Source organism: Mobula birostris, chromosome 10 (assembly GCF_030028105.1).
Source record: "Mobula birostris isolate sMobBir1 chromosome 10, sMobBir1.hap1, whole genome shotgun sequence".
NCBI classification, from domain to species: domain Eukaryota; kingdom Metazoa; phylum Chordata; class Chondrichthyes; order Myliobatiformes; family Myliobatidae; genus Mobula; species Mobula birostris.
The window spans coordinates 2,863,118-2,883,322 of NC_092379.1; the positions used below are offsets into that span (position 1 = coordinate 2,863,118).

A 20,205-nucleotide genomic window follows, 5' to 3' on the forward strand; every position below is an offset into this window, starting at 1 on the left:
GCATGTGGAATGAACTGCCACTGTGCATGTCAGCTCGATTTCCAAGTTTAGAGAGGTTTGGATAGATACGTGGATGGTAAGGGTACGGAGGGCTATGGTCCCAGTGCAAATTGATGGGATTAGGCAGTTTAAATGGCTTTGGCACAGACTAGATGGGCCGAAGGGTCTGTTTCTGTGCTGTACTTCGCTATGACTCTATGACTACAACTCTTACATTCTCCCCAAAAAAATCCAAAAACCATCTTGGAATTATTTTCATTTATTTTGGACAAAAATAAATTTGAACTTCTCTTCAACAGAAAGACATATATAAAACATAATAGATAAACATATGTACATTCTCTTATAAATATACAGTATATACAAAATAAAATTAGAAAAAGTATATTTCATTTTGTATGCATATCAAAAATTCTTAAATTATAAAATATTAAAATAACATTGGCTTGACTTTGAAACAGAAATGCAATAATTTTCTATGTTCTGTCGTTAAAAAAGGAAGTCCTTCATGATAAAGACATATACACAGCATATTTCCATATTTGACTATATATAGAATAAGGGAATTCACCAGGAGGCAGCAGGTTGATGGACAGGTGTCTTAAATCATGGATGACGAGGAGGCGTACAGGAGCGAGACAAATCAGCTGGTTGAGTGGTGTTGCAGCCACAACCTTGCCCTCAAAATCAGAAAGACCAAGGAATTGACTGAAGACTTCAGGAAGGGGAGGTGGAGGGAACACACAGCAGTCCTCATCAAGGAATCAGTGGTGGAAAGAGTTTCCCTCTCATTTAATTTAATTTAGCTTTTTATGTATACTTATTGTAATTTATAGTTTTTATTATGTATTGCAATGTACGGCTGCCGCAAAACAAATTTCACAACGTTTGCCAGTGATAAAAAATTCTGAATTCATGAATGGTCTTTGCTGCACTCTTTGAATGGATACTTGCTCTGAACTCAACTCACTGAACTTTTATCGTCTGCAACGCAGACTCGTAGGTGTTCCTCGTCCTGATGTCTAGAATGGGTTCCTGCGATCCTCTGATATTACCCGCCGTATGATTCTGTAAAGCAACAGCCCCTCGAGATTGTGGGTGCCATATGAAAGAGCAGCTTCCTGCGTTAGGAAGTCGAAAACACGGACAGATCAAGTTGAGAATGCATGGCCACAATCAGTACAAAAGGTCCTGCCTTTGATTTTGCTCCTTTTTCCTCCCTTTTCTCAGTCCTTGGGATGCAGGGTTTTTTTTGTTAGGCTTGACTTTGCCCTCGAAAATAGTGCAAATGTTTCTCAGTTTCCAAAAGAGGTGTCAGCAGGCAATCTTCATTATCCATAAGCCAGATTCCAAAATGATCTTAATCTATAAAGAGGGTCTCCATTCCAAACACAAGCAGCAGGAATAAATATTAAATACAGGAATACAAAACCCCCATCGAGTCCGATAAATCTGTAAACATTCAGACACTGGAGTAGTTTGAGCATTAAAATTTGGGGAGGCCAGATTCATACCTGCAAAAATAGAAGAGAAAGCAGGTTTAGATGTGATGATAGTGATCTGCCCTGGTTTTGAGCAGAGATGGAACTTTAATGCTTTCATTTAGATGGCCCTATGTCAACCCTACACAGGCATGCTCCTCCCAGTCTCCACCCAGCTAACAGGAGTCACCTGCCGCTCGTTCCCAAGTCATGACCTGCAGCCTCTTTAAACCCAGCTCTCATCCACAACCCGTCACACCAGCCAACCTCAACCAGTCGCTCCTAGCCTTCAGTTACCTTGTTGCCTTGTGTTAAGTATCCCATTCTCTCTTGTTTTGTGGCCGTTCATGGCTTGTTATTTTTGCAGCTTATTAGTAAAATACCATTTACCGCTAAATCAGCTCCACTGCTCTGCATTTGGGTCGAACTCCCTCTACAGTCAGCTGAAGCTCCATCCCCTGACACACAAGAGATTCTGCACGGACAGCTTACACTTTTGGCTGGGCTACCATGTGCAAGTTGTCAAAACACATGCAAAGAACCTCACAGGGATACGTCAAGTTCACTTAAGCTTGCACACTCCTCTGTATAATTCAGTCAAGTTAATCTGACACAAACTTTCTTTAACAAATCCATGTGACTGGCTCTGCTCGATCTCTGCCTTTTCCAAGCAAAGGCTTAGATTGTCCTTTTGAACTGTTTCCAATAGCACACATAAAATGCTGGAGGAGCTCAGCCAGTCAGGCAGCGTTTTGAAGGGAAATGGCCAGTCAACGTTTCTGACCAGTGGTGTCTGAAAAGAGGATGCTGTCTAAGTTGCATGCCATCTTGGACAATGTCTCCCATCCACTACATAATGGACTGGTTGGGCACAGGAGTACATTCAGCCAGAGACTCATTCCACCGAGATGCAACACAGAGCGTCATAGGAAGACATTCCTGCCTGTGGCCATCAAACTTTACAACTCCTCCCTTGGAGGGTCAGACACCCTGATCCAATAGACTGGTCCTGACTTATTTCCTGGCATAATTTACATATTACTATTTAGTTATTTATGGTGCAACTGTAACGAAAACCAATTTTCCTCGGGATCAATAAAGTATGACAATGACTATGACTATGTTCATCTGGGCTGGAAAGGAAGAGGGCAGAAGCCAGAATAAAAAGGTGGATGGGAGGGCATCGGTACAAGGTAGCACGTGATAGGTCAGACCTGGAGAGGGGAAAGGTGTGTGGGTGGAGGAGGAGGGGTGACGCTGGGAAGGGATAGGTTGGAGGTAAAGGGCTGAAGAAGAAGGAATCCAATAGGAGAGAATGGTGGACCTTGGACGAAAGGAACGGAGGAGGGGCACCAGGTGAGAGGAAAGGTTGGCAGGCAAGGGGGGTGTGGAAGGGGAACGATGCAAGAAGCTGGGAGGTAAAGGGCAGAAGAAGAAGGAACACCCACCTACCCTGCCACCTGCCAGCCTCCCCCCACCTTTCTATTCCGGCATTCTGCCCCCTCCTTTCCACTCCTGATGGTCTCAACCCAGAACTTTGAATGGCTCTTCTGCCACATGACTGGCTGAGTTCCGCCAGCATTTTGCGCGGCCTGCTCCAGCCCCAGAAGCCAAGACTCACCTCGGTCGCAAATATGCACGGCTCGACCCTGTCCGGAATGATGTACTTTGCATGGTATAACCCCTCCTTCTGAAACAAGCTCGGGGGCTTGGAAATTGACAGACATTCAGATTTCATACTGCAAGGCAAGATGGGATAGAGCGACGTTAGACTTCAAGTAAGTACTGTGGCAGAAAACTTCGCAACATCCTACAAGCAAAATCTATTTAACTATTTATTTATTAGAGATAATAGGCCCTTCTGGCCCTTCCAGCCCAGCAACCACTGGCCCAATCACAGGACAATTTACACTGAGCTATTGTCATTTACAATTAACCTGCTAACTGGTACATCTTTGGAATTTGGGAGGAAACCAGACTACCTGGAGGAAACCCACGTATTTATGGGAGGACTCCAAACTCCGACGCCCCAAGCCGTAATGGCATCTTGCAAACCACTACACTACCAAGGCAGGCAGTTAAGTTCAGTACTCACTTCTCAATATTCTTTTTCAAAGGCTGGTCCTCCTTCAGGTCCCCAGATAGATTATAATCCAGTGCGTGAAGTTTCTGTTTACAGTTAAATTTATCAGTCAGACAATCCGTGCTCAGCGCAGCATCCTTGTTGGAAACTTTGAACTGTCCCGTGGAGATTATGAAGGCTTCCTTCTCCTTCTGATAATCGGACAGGTTGTTAATAGTCTCCAGGTCATTCCGCACTGCGCTCCGGTCACCCTGGTGTCTCCGCCAGTGCTTCAGAATCACCATGGCGGCAAACACCGCCAAGGTCAGGGTCACAAAGCCCAAGGCAAAGGAGGTGACGAGGGCAACGGGGAAGGGGCTGCCCGTGCCAGTGGGGGTGGTGGGCGTCACGTGGAACTCGCAGTTGGGCCCCATAAATCCGACCGGGCATTTGCAGACGTGGCCGGTGTAGTGGGTGTAGCAGACACCGTTGTTCCTGCAGGGGTTGCTGATGCAAGGGTCCTTGGGATTGCTGCAGTCTGCCCCAGTGTAGCCCAGGGTGCAGCTGCACCTGTAGGAGTTGATCCCGTCGATGCAAGTGCCGCCATTCGCGCACGGATTCTTGGCGCAGTCGTCCTCATTGATCTCGCAGTTGGCGCCGATGAATCCGGCCCGGCAATGGCAGATGTAGCTCTGACCGCGAACGTGGCAGACTCCTTCGGAAAGAAAGGAAAGGTTAGCGCAAACACGCGCACCATAGGGCGGGGTCGGGAACGGGAAAACTTCGGGGGGGGGTCAGCGGACGTACGCCAGGGCTTACCGTTCACGCAGGGGTTGTCGGTGCAGCGGCCAATCTTCTTCTCGCAGTTGGAGCCAGTGAACCCGGCAAGGCATTGGCAGGTATAACCCCTGTGTCGTTCCTCAGTGCAGGAGCCCCCATTAAAGCAGGGCGCGTCAGCGCAGGTCATAGCACTGATCTCACAGTTCTTGCCATAGAACCCTTGGGGGCATGTGCATGTATAATTGTCCTCCAAATCCTGTAAGATTACCAAGAAACAAAAGAGAATTACTTCAAAGTTCAAAGTAAGTTTATTATCAAAGTAAAATTAAATTAAAGGCATCCGTTAGTCTTGCAAGACCAAGTCCTCACTCTCCAGGGTGCAGGCCTGGGCAAGGTTGTGTGGAAGACCAGCAGTTGCCCATGCTGCAAGTCTCCCCTCTCCATGACACCGATGTTGTCCAAGGGAAGGGCATTAGAACCCATACAGCTTGGCACCAGTGTCGTCGCAGAGCAATGTGTGGTTAAGTGCCTTGCTCAAGGACACAACACGTTCCCTCAGCTGGGGCTCGAACTCATAACCTTCAGGTCGCTATTCCAATGCCTTAACCACTTGGCCATGTGCCCACACATTATCAAAGTACGTACAATGTCACCATATACTACCCTGAGATTTATTTCCTTAAAGGCATTTACAGGAAATTTATTTATTTATTGAGATACAGCATAAAATCCGAGCCACGCCACCCAATTTAACCCTAACTCAATCAGGGGACAATTTACAGTGACCAATTCATCTACTAACTGTCTTTGGACTGTGGGGGAAACCAGAGCACCCGGAGGAAACCCACGCAGTCATGGGGAGAACGTACAAACTCCTTACAGGTAGCAACGGCCGGAATTGCACCCTGGTCACTGGTACTGTAAAGCGTTGTGCTATGGTGCAATAGAATTCATAAAAATCAAATCTGAAAAACATCCAATTTGCAAAAAAGGACAAAATGTGTGAATAATAAATAAGTAAATCATACTGAGAACATGAGTTGTAGAGTCTGAAAGTGAGTCCATAGGTTGTGGGACAGTTCAGAGTTGGGGTGAGTGAAGTTATCCACACTGGTTCAGGAGCCTGATGTTTTTAGGGTAATAAAATGTTCTTTATACTCGTACATATTTTATGCTTTGTGCTCTTTATGAGTAATACTTAAATTATTCATTTCCAAATGCAACCGGGGGTTCAGTGGTTGTGAAGGCAAGGCAATTCATTCAGAATCAACTTTAAAATCACCGGCAAGTCGTGAAATTTGTTCACCTTGCGGCAGCGGGACAATGCAATATATGATAAATGTAGAAAAAAATGAAATACAGTAAATATCTATATATGTATATTAAATAATTAAAGTAGCGCAAAAACAGGAATGAAAAAAAGTAGTGAGGTAGTGTTCACGGGTTCAATGTCCGTTCAGAAATCTGACGGCGGAGGGGAAGAAGCTGTTCCTGAATCGTTGAGTGTGTGTCTTCAGGCATCTGTACCTCCTCCCTGATGGTAGCAATAAGAAGAGAGATGTTCTGGGTGACGAGGGGTCCTTAATGATGGAACCACTTTTTTGAGGCTTTGCTCCTTGAAGATGTCCTGGATACTATGAAGGCTAGTGCCCATGATGGAGCTGGCTAAATTCCAGTGCTAAAAAACATGGAGTAGAGGTGACTGTGATGGCACATCATGACGCTAAAGTGCTCAGGACAGTGCTGCCCAGAGCTGGAAGGAGGCTGACCCACACAGATGCTGTTTTGACACGGGAACTGTGTGGGGAGGTGCAGAATCTCTCACCACTCCTCCCCCCAAGTAGAACCACCAATCCAAGGCAGCTGGCTTCTCAGCAGCTGACACGAGAGCAAAATTACCACAGGGCAAGGTTACAGGGAGAAAAACAATCACAAACAAAGAAGGGAGGTTGCCAACTCAGAGACAGCAATGCAAGGTGGAGAGACTGGAGTAGAGAGGATGAGAAATGCCCAGATGATTGAAATATAATCATATACACACTGAGAGAAAACAGATCCAGAACTTCACTCCAAATCAAATCGTTCCCTTAATCACCGCACAGATTACAGGCCCATTTAACCTGCAGTAGAAACATGCCATAATTTACCTCAGATCATTATTACATCCAGTTGTAATTAACTTTCCAGACCTGAAAAGATCACATTGCCAATCAGGGCTCCATAATTCATGACTAGCTGTCTTTGGGCTCTTAACTCTTCTGTACCCAACCCAAGATTTTTATCCGGATTTGTACCAGGATCCCGACCTTGTTATGATATGTTTATTTAGTAATGGGATGTGGGCATCATTTCCGGTTGGTCTTGAGATAGTGATGCTGCCTTGAACTTTTGTCCACCCTGGGGTCCGGTGGGATTCTGACCCAGTAACGTTGAAGGAGTAGCATTATATTCAGATATCAGATGTCCACTTGGTGAATTTAACGAGCGTTAATGAGCTCGTTAACGAGCGTTCACAAGCTCCTCATCCCTACAGAGCCAAGAGGTCACAGACGCCACTGAAGAAACCTTGGTGATCTTTGCATTGTGACTTATAGACGGTAAACTGTGGCTGTGGAGAACTGGTGGTGGAAAGGGGAACCAGTCGCAGGCTAGTCAGCTTCTCCAGTATCGACAATGTAGACCAACATGGTAGCGGAGTGGTCAGCGTAACGCTCTACAGCGCCAACAATCAGAACACTGGGGCTCAGTTCCCGCCACTGCCCTATTCTCTCCGTGACTGCGTGGGTTTCCTCCAGGTGCTCTGGTTTCTTCCCACATTCCAAAAACGTACCGGCTTAGCAAGGGTTAGTAAGCCGATGGCATGCTACGTTAGCACCTGTGGTGACACTTGCCATCTTTGAGCTGTGTTGGTCATGGTATGTTTCGATGCACATGTGACAAGTAAAGATAATCTTTAATCTTTACCAGTGCAAAGTATGTCGTGACACTCCTAGCCTGGGCCTCGTAAACAATGGAAAGGTTTGTACGTGGCCTGGGATGAATCACTTCCTTGAGGTCGCGGACCGTGACCCGCCCTCGCAGTTACAGTGTTCGTTTTGCTGCCTCACAGCAGCAACGGAAGATCATCGCATCCCCGGCTGGTGTGAAGGGGCCACTGCACAGGATCGGTAAAAGCTGCAGTGGGCCGTAAACTCAGCCAGCTCCATCACGGGCTGCAGTCTCCCCAGCATCGAGGACGCCTTCAAAAGGAGATGCCTCAAAAAGGCAGTGTCTATCATTAAGGACCCCCATCACCCTCTTCTCATTGTTGCCATCAGGAAGGAGGTACAGGAGCCTGAAGACACACACTCAATGATTCAGGAACAGCTTCTTCCCCTCTGCCATCAGATTTCTGAATGGACAACGAATCCCCTAAACACTACCTCACCACATTTCTCTCTCCTCTTTCAGCACTAATTTAATTTTCTTTTTTTCATGTATTCTTATTGTAATTTGCTGTTTTTATTATCATAAAACTGTACTGCTGCTGCCAAACAACAAATTTCACGGCACATGACAGTGATATTAAACCTGATTCTGGTTCGAAACAGGAGTCACAGTTAATCTTCCATCTTCACCTCACTCTGCGCCCTCCACCCCAAATCTTTTATCCCTTCACCTGCCAATCACTGGCTAGAATATACTCGTAAACTTGGCAGCACAAACCTCTTAGGTGGAGAATTCAAAAACTTCACAAAGATGAAGAAGTTTTTTTCCTCCCCATAGTTCTCAATAACCAGCAGTTGATCCTGCGAGCTTGTTTTTAGAAAATCCTGCTGAGATGCAGGTAATCTATTACTTTCATGCAAACTTTGTGAGCTTCAGTGGTATCACCTTGTTCTCCTAAGAGACTGTAACTCCCAGTCCAATTAACTCTTCCCATGCCACATACCTACTATCCCACGAATCAGTTCTACATTGATAATACCATTGAACTGAGAGATGGGTTAGACTTCCCTTAATGTAGGTAACCATTCAGTGTTGCAAATAGTACTTGTCCTTCATCAGTTCAAGCTTGAATGTTGCCCAGACTACTCCAAGGAGGCACAGGAGTGGTTGAGGGAACTTAACACATTAACACAAGAGAATCTGCAATGCTGGACACTCAGAGTAACACATACAAGCTGCTGGAGGAACTTAGTAGGTCAGGTAGCATCTATGGAGAGGAATAACAGGTCGATGTTCTGAGCCAGACCCTTCAACGGGACGGAGAAGGAAAGGCATCCCTTTCCTTTCCCCTGATTCCAGCTTCTTTCCCTTCCTTTCAGTCCTGATGAAGGGTCTCAGGCCAAAACTGTTTATTCCCCTCCACAGACCTGCTGAGTTCCTCCTGCATTTTATATCAGTGAAGATCCTCATTCCATCGGGCCAAGTAGCTGAAAATGGCCGAGAACAGGACACTATGCTAAGGAGCCACTTCAGTCACCAAATCCCTCTCAGATCCCTAACTGGGTGCACAATCCACTGCACTCACTATGACCCTCTTCTCCTGCCGTTGAGTCAAGTTTGGGTCCAAATCATTACTCTCCTTTTGGCTTTTTCTTCTTCAGCCCTTCTTCCTCAAGGAACGCTGTCTTTGCTGAAACCCGCACTGACTGCATCAATCATGCTCTTCTCCTGGTTCCCATCACACGAGAGGCAATCAAATTAGTCAGAAATAACCTTTCCTCAAACCCATCTGGGCAGCCTGAACTTCACTAGTATTATCTCCCTGTGATATATTGCCATTTCATTACTGGACATACAGTAGATACTCAGTCAATTATCTTCTCCATTTTCTAATACAGATACCACACTCACCAATGCCCAAACTTCATGCAACACACCTGTAGCCAGAGCAAACTGGGGAATAATATTCAGAGTAATTGTCTCCATACACAGCCGTACAGTTATCCTGGTCTGGTCATTGTAAAGAGTTATAGAGTACTACATCACAGAAAAAGGCCCTTCAGTCTATCTAGCCTATGCCAAATCATTTAAACTCCCAGAATGTCTGCACATTCCATTTTTTTTGTTATTCCCTAATCTGTAAATGTTAAATAAAACTTTAGGTCTTTCTTTTTTCCAAGATCTCTATCTTCTGAATTTCCCTTTAAACGTCCCCTATTCTCTACACGCCTCTGGCCTTCAGAACTATGACCTCTCTGTATCCAAGGTAGGTTTGCCTTCCTACCCTCTTGTTTCTTGAAATCCAAGGGCTGGTATCCTGATCCTTTTTTTAATCTCTTTATGGGAACGTTGGCTCCAAATATCTTCTCTCAGAACGCCACTTCTTGGAGTGAGCTTTGTGAACTGTCTGGAGGATGTCACCATTGGTAGTGTGTTCGCAGGTGCCATCTTCCTCACTTGAATGACTGGAATTCATTATTTTGGGCTGTACTTAACAGGGGCATTTGCCCCTTTGCACACTGCAATCCTAACCCTGGGATCCTGATCTTAATCTGCTATTGACCTACCGTATTTAGCTGACAACGTCTGGGACTCAAGACCAGAAATGAACTGTGATCTTACCTGCGAATTCTGGTCATCCTGGGAGTTTGGCATCACATACCTTGTAGGTGCTGGAAAGAGCTGGGTAAACAGAGGGTGGGTTACTCAGTATAGCCTCTGACCTGCTGTTGAGGCATTCGGGCTGGTTCAGCTACGCTCCTTAGTGATGGTGGCTCCCATTTCCCTGTCACTGGGTGGAAGCATACAAAATCAGAGGAGACGTAGACAGGGTAAATGCAGGCAGGCTTCTTCCACTGAAGATGGGTGAAACTACAACTAGAGGCCATAGGTTAAGGGGAACCTGTTCACTCAGAGGGTGGTGAGAGCGTAGAACAAGCTGCCAGCTGAAGTGGTGGGTGCAGGTTTCATTACCACACTTAAGAGAACTTTGGGTTAGGGGTAAGATCCAGGCAGTACGATACTCTGGCATGGACGAGGTGGGCGGAAGAGCGTGTTTCCCAACTGTAGTCTTCTTTGATACTATGAGCTGCGGACAGCCCCTAGGTGTCGCTACGTATTCCCGCACCAGGATAGCATGCGCACCCTGATGGGTAATTGTTTGTGTATTCAGATACAGTGCCCACAGGGTCAGGCGGAGGCAGTCACTCATTCACACTTCATCGCTGGAACTGAGCCAGTTACGGTGTTGTTTAAACCAGATGGTTATGACAGAACTCAAGCGGGACGCTGCCAAACACCTTCTTGCTGACAACACCTTCTCGCGGATCGTTGGCGTGCACACTGATTGGGCGGTGACAAGTCAGACTGGATTTGCTCTGCTTTATTTGTTTAGTTGACAGAACATACCTGGGCAACGTTCCAGGTTTTCAGGTATATGCTGGCCTTGCAAAGGAACTACAGTGGTTTGACTAGTTCTGGAAGACAAGCCAGGCTGCTGGGTTTGATCAATAATCCTTGCATTATCCCATGAAGATGCAGAGAAGATTCGCCAGGATGCTGCCTGGATTAGAGAGCATGTCTTATGGAAATAGTTTGAGCAAGCTAGGGAATTTCTCTTTGGAGCAAAGGAGGATGAGAGGTGACTTGATAAGAGTTGTACAAGATGATAAGAGGCATAGATAGAGTGGACAGTCAGAGACTTTTGTCCCCAGGGTGGAAATGCCTAATACAAGGGGACATAATTTTCAGATAATTGGAGGAAAGTATGGGAGGGAGTGTCAGAGGTTGTTTTTTTTGTTACACGGAGAGAGCTGGGCGCATGGAAGGTGTTGCTAGGGGTGGTGGCAAATGTGGATACATTAGGGACGGTAAACAGGCTCTTAGATAGGCACGTGGATGATAGAAATGTACAATGAGAGAGGAAAGGATTAGTTAGAAGGTCAGCACAATCAAATGTCCTGCTCTATGTCCTCGAGTCACATACAGGTCAGGATGGTAGACCTTCTTCCCCGGAACATTAGTAATATAGAGTCAATGGATTTATCATACATCTGCACTCGGTGTTGGGTACTAAAGGGGGGGATGAATGTTGCGAATGGTTGATGAGGTACAACTCCAAAATGCTACATTAAACCCTGGATGGTGTTGCCCTTTCTGCTGCAGCTGCATTTATCCTGAACGGGGAGTAACTCCCCTCAGGGCCAACGCCTGCCTTGTAAATGGTGAAAATGCTTTGGGGTGCCAGCAAATGAGTTGCTCCTTGCAGGATACTCTATAACCAGAGTATTCAGTCGAGTCTCTGGTCAATAGTGCCAATGCCCATGGTATGTTGATGGTAGGGGACTCATTGATGCTCCTGTCATTCAATATCATATGCTTAGACTTCCGGCTATTGGACAAGGTTAATTAAGCTATGAACATTTACTTGCAATGTTCATTTATGGTTCCTTAAGGTTCTCAAAGCTGGGGGTGGTAGGTGGGACAAGCTCCCATTACCAATTAAATGCTCCCTATGACGTGCATCTTAAATAGCCTCTAAAAACCAAGTCCAGCTCCTGGCCTTCATGTGTGGATTAGCTACTAAGCCCAGCGGAATTGTTTCTACTGACAGGAGAAGGGGCAAAGTCAGGTTACTGCCCGCCTTAGAACCAGTCGCTCTGGGCAGATGGGGCGCATCGGCCGTGGTCAGCAGCTCATCTAGAAGAAGGAAAACTCTGATCTCCAACCTCCATTGCCTTGTGGCTACACCCACTCACAGGGGAAAGCTTCGGGATTAAACCCCGAGGGAAAAACCCAGAGCTGGAAAAATCCAATAAACTTGCAGAGAGTTGTGAACCCAGCTCAGCAGACCATGGAAACCAGCCTCTCCTCACCCCCGTCCCCCCGCAGTCTCTGTCTACACTTCTTGTGGACTCGGTAAAGCAGCCAGCATAACCCACTCCAGACATTCTCCCTCCCTTCTCCCCAATCCCATTGCACAGAAGGTCATCACCATGCTCAACAGCAGCTTCTATTCCATTGTTACAAGACCACTGGATGGTCCCCTAGTGCAGGCGTATGCTACCAGGAGTCCACTGACACCTTGCTTAATGGTATTAGTCCATGGCATAAAAAAGGTTGGGAACCACTGCTCTGGTAGGACTCTTGACCTCACAATCCACCTCATTATGGCCTTCCTCTCTGCACTGCACTTTCACTAGACTGTAACACTCTATTCTGCACACTGTAATCGCTTTCTCTTGTTTCCCTTCGATGCACTGTTGGAAGGAATTGATCCATATGAACAATTTGCAGGACGTGTACCTCACTGCAATAATAAACCACCTTATCAACGTTCACAGCCACTGACTGGCCCTTCACCCTAGTCCCAATCAGCAGGAAAGTTGATGAGGGCTATCCTATAACCTGGTCACTGAGGTCCACTATCTCAGGTACACGAGGCTCCAGATCCCTCCACACACCGACCAGAGGAGGAGAGACAAGGGTTTGATAGAATGGAGAGCCAAGGGGTCTTAGCGTAACAGGAACAGAGAGCGACAAGAGGAAACCGCATCACTGCCGGGGTCAGATCTCAGGCAGAGGAAGGTGGCTGTGGTTACTGGAGGTCAATCTTTCCATTGACCAAAACGTCACTGCAGGCGTAGCTCGGGGCCGCATCCCACAGCCAGCCATCTTCAGCTGCTGCATCAATGGCCTTCTGTCTTTCCGGAAGGTCAGAGGTGGGAACATTCATCAATGACTGCAGAACGTTTGCAAAGTAAATCTATTGTTCAAGTGCGTACTGTATACGTCGTCATTTCTCAGTAAGTTAACCACCCCCATCCCGCCAGCCTGCAGCAAGATGGGTACCATTCAGGCATTGGGCTGATGGTGGCAAACATCCTGACTTCTCCCCAGCCTTTAAACAAGTCCTCTACCATCGACTGCCTGGGCATCTACGTTGATCAGAAACTTACCAGCACCAATCACATCAATACTGCAGCTAAACCGAAGCTGGGTATCCTGAGATTAATGACGCCCAGACTTTACCATCACAAACATGCCGTATTTATTTTACGATCCAGTGTAGGGTGGGGACGAAGGGTCTCGGCCTGAAACGTCGACTGTACCTCTTCCTAGAGATGCTGCCTGGCCTGCTGTGTTCACCAGCAACTTTGATGTGTGTCACTTCCCAAACCTATTCACCAGTTGGTTTTCTTCTTTCCCGCATTCCTCCACCAAGTACCAATACGCTCAACTGAACCTGCACTAGAATCCTAGCCGTTAAATGTGTCTGATTCCTGATTAACTAATTCTTTATGAGAATAACAATCATCAGTTAATCTCCTAGCAGATCCCAGTTATGATCTGTGCCTGACTATTAACTGATTCTTTGCTAGAACTTTAACAATTAACTAATTCTCTACCACCTCCCAATTATCAGATCCAGAATTTAAGCTTTGATTTCTAAATGGCCATTTCTAAATCAATCATCAACTGATTGTGGCTGTACCCCTTGACAATAAGTACTGCTGCTTGAGTACTGTCAGGGGGGCAGACAGCCTACCTGGGGGAAGTGACGGGGGCTGTGCCTCTGACACAGAGTCCAGCCCTGTGGCTCAGAAGGGTAGGGGAAGGAAGAGGAAGGCAGCAGTGATAGGGGACTCTATAGTTAGGGGGTCAGACAGGCGATTCTGTGGACGCACAAAAGAAACTCGAATGGCAGTTTGCCTCCGAGGTGCCAGGGTCCAGAATGTTTCTGATCACGTCCAAGAAATCCTGCAGTGGGTGGGAGAACAACCAGAGGTCGTGGTGCATATTGGTACCAACGTCATAGGGAGGAAAAGGGAGGAGGTCCTGAAAACAGACTACAGGGAGTTAGGAAGGAAGTTGAGAAGCAGGACCGCAAAAGTTGTCACCTCGGGATTACTGCCTGTGCCACGTGACAGTGAGTATCGGAATAGAGTGAGGTGGAGAATAAATATGTGGCTGAGAGATTGGAGCAGGGGGCAGGATTTCAGATTTCTGGATCATCGGGACCGCTTTTGATGGATTGCACTTGAGTCCCAGGGGGACCAATATTCTGGCAGGGAGATTTGCTAAGGCTACTGGTGAGAGTTTAAACTAGAATTGTTGGAGGGTGGGAACCGAACTGAAGATACTGAGGAAGAGGTGGTTGGCTCACAAACAGAGAAAGCTTGGAGACAGTGTGTGAGGGAGGATAGGCAGGTGATAGAGAAGGGACGCACTCAGGTGGACGGTTTGAGATGTGTCTATTTTAATGCAAAGAGTATTGTGAACAAAGCGGATGAGCTTAGAGTATGGATCAGTACTTGGAGACCTAATGTGGTGGCCATTACAGAGACTTGGATGGCTCAGGGTCAGGAATGGTTACTTCAAGTGCTGGGTTTTAGGTGTTTTAGAAAGGACAGGGAGGGAGGCAAAAGAGGTGGGGGTGTGGCACTGTTGATCAGAGATAGTGTCACGGCTGCAGAAAAGATGGACGTCATGGAGGGATTGTCTACGGAGTCTCTGTGGGTGGAGGTTAGGAACAGGAAGGGGTCAATAACTTTACTGGGTGTTTTTTATAGGCCGCCCATAGTAACAGGGATATCGAGGAGCAGATAGGGAAACAGATCCTGGAAAGGTGTAATAATAACAGAGTTGTTGTGATGGGAGATTTTAATTTCCAAAATATTGATTGGCATCTCCCTAGAGCAAGGGGTTTAGATGGGGTGGAGTTTGTTAGGTGTGTTCAGGAAGGTTTCTTGACACAAATTGTAGATAAGCCTACAAGAGGAGAGGCTGTACTTGATCTGGTATTGGGAAATTAACCTGGTCAGGTGTGTGATCTCACAGTGGGAGAGCATTTTGGAGATAGTGATCATAATTCTATCTCCTTTACAATAGCATTGGAGAGAGATAGGAACAGACAAGTTAGAAAAGCGTTTAATTGGAGTAAGGGGAATTATGAGGCTAACAGGCAGGAAATTGGAAGCTTAAATTGGGAACAGATGTTCCTAGGGGAAAGTACAGAAGAAATGTGACAAATGTTCAGGGGATATTTGTGTGGGGTTCTGCATAGGTATGTTCCAATGAGACAGGGAAGTTATGGTAGGGTACAGGAACCGTGGTGTACAAAGGCTGTAATAAATCTAGTCAAGAAGAAAAGCTTACGAAAGGTTCAGAGAGTTAGGTAATGTTAGGGATCTAGAAGATTATAAGACAAACAGGAAGGAACTTAAAAAGGAAATTAGGAGAGACAGAAGGGGCACGAGAAGGCCTTGGTGGACAGGATTAAGGAAAACCCCAAGGCATTCTACAAGTATGTGAAGAGCAAGAGGATAAGACGTGAAAGAATAGGACCTATCAAGTGTGACAGTGGGAAAGTGTGTATGGAACCGGAGGAAATAGCAGAGGTACTTAATGAGTACCTTACTTCAGTATTCACTATGGAAAAGGATCTTGGTGATTGTCGTGCTGACTTGCAGCAGACTGAAAAGCTTGAGCATGTAGATATTAAGAAAGAGAATGTGCTGGAGCTTTTGGAAAGCATCAAGTTGGATAAGACGCCGGGACTGGACGAGATGTACCCCAGGCTACTGTGGGAGGCGAGGGAGGAGATTGCTGAGCCTCTGGCAATGATCTTTGCATCATCAGTAGGGACGGGAGAGGTTCCGGAGGATTGGAGGGTTGCAGATGTTGTTCCTTTATTCAAGAAAGGGAGAAGAGATAGCCCAGGAAATTATAGACCAGTGAGTCTTACTTCAGTGGTTGATAAGTTGATGGAGAAGATCCTGAGAGGCAGGATTTGTGAACATTTGGAGAGGTATAGGAGTAGTCAGCATGGCTTTGTCAAAGGCAGGTTGTACCTTACGAGCCTGCTTGAATTTTTTGAGGATGTGACTAAACACTTTGATGAAGGAAGAGCAGTAATTGTAGTGTTTATGGATTTCAGCAAGGCATTTGTTACCCCATGCAAGTCTTATTGAGAAAGCAAGGAGGCATGGGATCCAAGGGGACATTGCTTTGTGGATTCAGAATTGGCTTGCCCACAGAAGGCAAAGAGTGGTTGTAGACGGGTCATATTCTGCATGGAGGTCAGTGACCAGTGGTGTGCCTCAGGGATCTCAGGGATCTGATCTGGGACCCTTACTCTTCGTGATTTTTATAAATGACCTGGATGAGGAAGTGGAGGGATGAGTTAGTAAATTTCCTGATGACACAAAGGTTGGGGGTGTTGTGGATAGTGTAGAGGGCTGTCAGAGGTTACAGTGGGACATTGATAGGATGCAAAACTGGGCTGAGAAGTGGCAGATGGAGTTCAACCCAGATAAGTGTGAGGTGGTTCATTTTGGTAGGTCAAATATGATGGCAGAATGTAGTATTAATGGTAAGACTCTTGGCAGTGTGGAGGATCAGAGGGATCTTGGGGTCCAAATCCATAGGACGCTCAAAGCAGCTGCATAGGTTGACGCTGCGGTTAAGAAGGCATACAGTATATAGGCCTTCATTAATCGTGGAATTGAATTTAGGAGCCGAAAGGTAATGTTGCAGCTATATAGGACCCTGGTCAGATCCCACTTGGAGTACTGTGCTCAGTTCTGGTCGCCTCACTACAGGAAGGATGTGGAAGCCATAGAAAGGGTGCAGAGGAGATTTATAAGGATGTTGCCTGGATTGGGGAGCATGCCTTATGAGAATAGGTTGAGTGAACTCGGCCTTTTCTCCTTGGAGCAACAGAGGATGAGAGGTGACCTGATAGAGGTGTATAAGATAATGAGAGGCATTGATCGTGTGGATAGTCAGAGGCTTTTCCCGGGCTGAAATGGTTGCCACAAGAGGACACAGGTTTAAGGTCCTGGGGAGGAGGTACAGAGGAGATGTCAGGGGTAAGTTTTTTATGCAGAGAGTGGTGAGTGCGTGGAATGGGCTGCCAGCAACGGTGGTGGAGGCGGATACAATAGGGTCTTTTAAGAGACTTTTGGATAGGTACATGGAGCTTAGCAAAATAGAGGGCTATGGGGAAGTCTAGTAATTTCTAAGGTAGGGACATGTTCAGCACAACTTTGTCGGCTGAAGGGCCTGTATTGTGCTGTAGGTTTTCTATGTTTCCACACCACAACACCAATTGTTAACTAATCCAGTAGCTAATCCCGTGATTAATATCTCCAGAAAACGAGGCTAATCCTGTAACCCAGCCCAACGTTTAGCTGATCTGCTGACGCTACCCTGACCACCAGCCAATAGTGATTTCTGGTCAATAATTCGCCCTGAACCAGGAGAGAGATTTAGACCTACGGCAGGGTGATAGGCTCTTCCAGTTCAACGAGCTCACAGCACCCAGTTACACCCACGGGACCAATTACCCGACGAACCCACATGCCTTTGGAATGTGGAGGAAGAAACTCGGGTCACCGGCGGGAGAACATACAAACTGCTTCCAGACAGTGGCAGGAAACGAACCCAGATCACAGGTGCTGTAATTGGGTTACGCTACCGTGCTAGCCCTGTACTTATGAACCAGCCGTTAACCAATTCCCAGGCTGGACACACACACACATACACACACAGAGTGATGTGGGGAGGTGGGGGTTGGGGAAGTGGTACATCGACAGGAGAAAGTAACCCTGGACGTTGTCAACATTGGCTTCTGTTTCCATGAACCCCCAGACCATCAGGGTCCAAGTTAGGAAGGCAGGCAAGGAAACCTTTGAACATCACTACCATTGTCCCTCAGACAATGAAACCATGTTCCTCCAGGTCGGACCACACTTGGAAGAAGTATTGAAAGGCAACTTCAATTTCCATCAGTCGGGGTGACCTGGTAGCACCACGCACTGAGCAATCTGGCTGAGCAATGAAGGACATAATCACCAAGAGAATGAATCAACCAGATGGAGCACATTTCTGACTCCATCCTTGCCGATCTACCTCTGGAAAATCCAGCAGATTAAAGCACAGTTAGCAGGGCCATGAAGTCCCATCACCATGCCAAGGAATTTCTCCATTACGTTCTCCAGCACGGCTATGGAGGCCAACGAACTGACTCACAACAATAAGCATTCAACAAGACTCTCTGATCCATATTCCATGTCGGTTACCTCACGTCCCTCGCTCTACCATTATAGCATCCATCCGTCATCCAGGACCCCCATCACCCAGGGTCACGCTCTCTTCTCACTGCTGCCATCTGGAAGGAGGTACAGGAGCCTCAGGACCCTCACTACCAGGTTCAGGAACAGTTATTGCCCCTCAATCGGCAGAGGGGGTAACCTCACTCAAGTTCACCAGCACATCACTAACAAGAGAGAATCTGCAGATGCTGGAAATCCAAGCAACACACACAAAATACTGGAGATTTGCTCATTGCACCAGTTTGGAGTCTACCTAGATGGGATATGAGTCTTAATCACTCCCACCCGAGATTGGGTTCACCATGGCAAAAGAGGAGGCCATGGATGAATGTTTCTTTATCAAGAACCTGACTTTTAAGTCTAAAGCATTAAAGTGGATTAGAAAGAGCAAAGGAGCAGGTACTGAGCTCTGTCGAATCCCACAGGAACCAATGTTCCCGTGTGCTTCCTGCCTCCAGCAGAAAGACTATTTCATAAACACAAGGGATTCTGTAGATGCATGAAATGCAGAGCGACAAGCACACAAAATGCTGTGGGAACTCAGCAGGTCGGGCAGCATCTGTGGGAATGAATAAACAGCCGACGTTTCGGGCCGAGACCCTTCTTCAGGACTGGAGAGAAAAGGGGAAGTGGCCAGAATGGAAGGGTGGGGGGAGGGGAAGGAGGATCCACTAACTCCGTGGCCCAGCCCAGATCGTTGTCCCGTCTGCCTGAACGTTGAACTCTAATCATCAAATGATCTTGGAAAGTGCTGCAAACACCTAGAGGGTCAGGAGGCCTCTGTGGAAAGGGAAACATTTAAGGATTCAACGCCAGGGAAAGAGTGAAAAAGAAAGAGAGGAAGCCAGAGCCCCAGACAAAACCTCCGTGGTGGCGGAAGAATGCACCAACTCCTTAGAGAGCAAAGGAACTGAACCCAGTTCCTGGCTTTGTACCAGTTTCTGCGGACATATTCCATATACCTCCCCTTCCCAGCATTTCAAAGGGATCATTCCCTCTACACTCCCTGCTCCCTACCTAACTCTCTCCCTGTCCCAGCACTTCTGTCCTTGCAGCTTTCCCCTTCCCACTATGCACAGACCCGTTAACCAACCCTGGTCATCTACTGACCCTGTATCAGTACCCCGATCACTAACTCACTCTGGTTCTTGAGCCGGAGGGGAGAAGCCCTGTTTATCCTCTTTCCTGTAAACCACCAGGTTCAGGAACAGTTATTACCCCTCATTCACAAGGCTCTTGAACCAGAGAGGATAACTTCACTCGTCCCATCACTGAAATGTTCCCACAGCCTATGGACTCACTTTCAAGGACTCTTCATCTCATGTTCTTGATATTTATTGCTTATTTATTATTATTATTTTGCTTTTTGTTTCTTGTATTTGCACAGTTTGTTGTCTTTTGCACATTTTGTCTCACCATGGGTACGATCTTTCATTGATTCTATAGTTTTTCTTGCATCTGCTGTGAATGCTCAGAAGAAAGTGAATCTCAGGGTTGTAGGTGATGACATTTGTGTATTTTGATAATAAATTTACTTTGAACTTTGAGCATTTTTTGATTTACATCTTGTTCGTTCGATGGACAGATACGGCTCTTGTTGGTGAACGTGGAAAGAAGATTTTACACTGCAGGTGTTTAGTGTCCTGAGCGCAGGGAAACTAGTGGAGGCAGATTCAACAGGGAGTTGGGTAAGTATCTAAAAGGAAGAAGATGGTAGGACTCTGGGCCAGAATTAGCTTTTACGCTGAGCCAGGAGGTACTCAATGGACTGAATGGCCTGTAGCTATTGTGATTCAATAATTCTGAACTTTACTTAACACATTCTGCTCAACTCAGA

At 46.5% G+C, this 20,205-nt stretch overlaps 1 protein-coding gene across 1 annotated transcript in view; it reads right to left on the reverse strand.

The window, feature by feature from the left end:
- Positions 1-243: 243 nt before the first annotated feature.
- The window catches only part of dlc (deltaC), a 32,810-nt gene continuing 12,848 nt past the window's right edge, over positions 244-20,205 (reverse strand). The window contains exons 7-10 of the mRNA XM_072269811.1: positions 4,363-4,579; positions 3,577-4,258; positions 3,103-3,220; positions 244-1,514 (exon numbers count right to left, since the gene is read on the reverse strand). Coding sequence (XP_072125912.1) covers positions 1,509-1,514; positions 3,103-3,220; positions 3,577-4,258; positions 4,363-4,579 — 1,023 coding nt within the window. The 3' untranslated portion in view covers positions 244-1,508. The remainder of the gene's footprint in view (positions 1,515-3,102; positions 3,221-3,576; positions 4,259-4,362; positions 4,580-20,205) is intronic.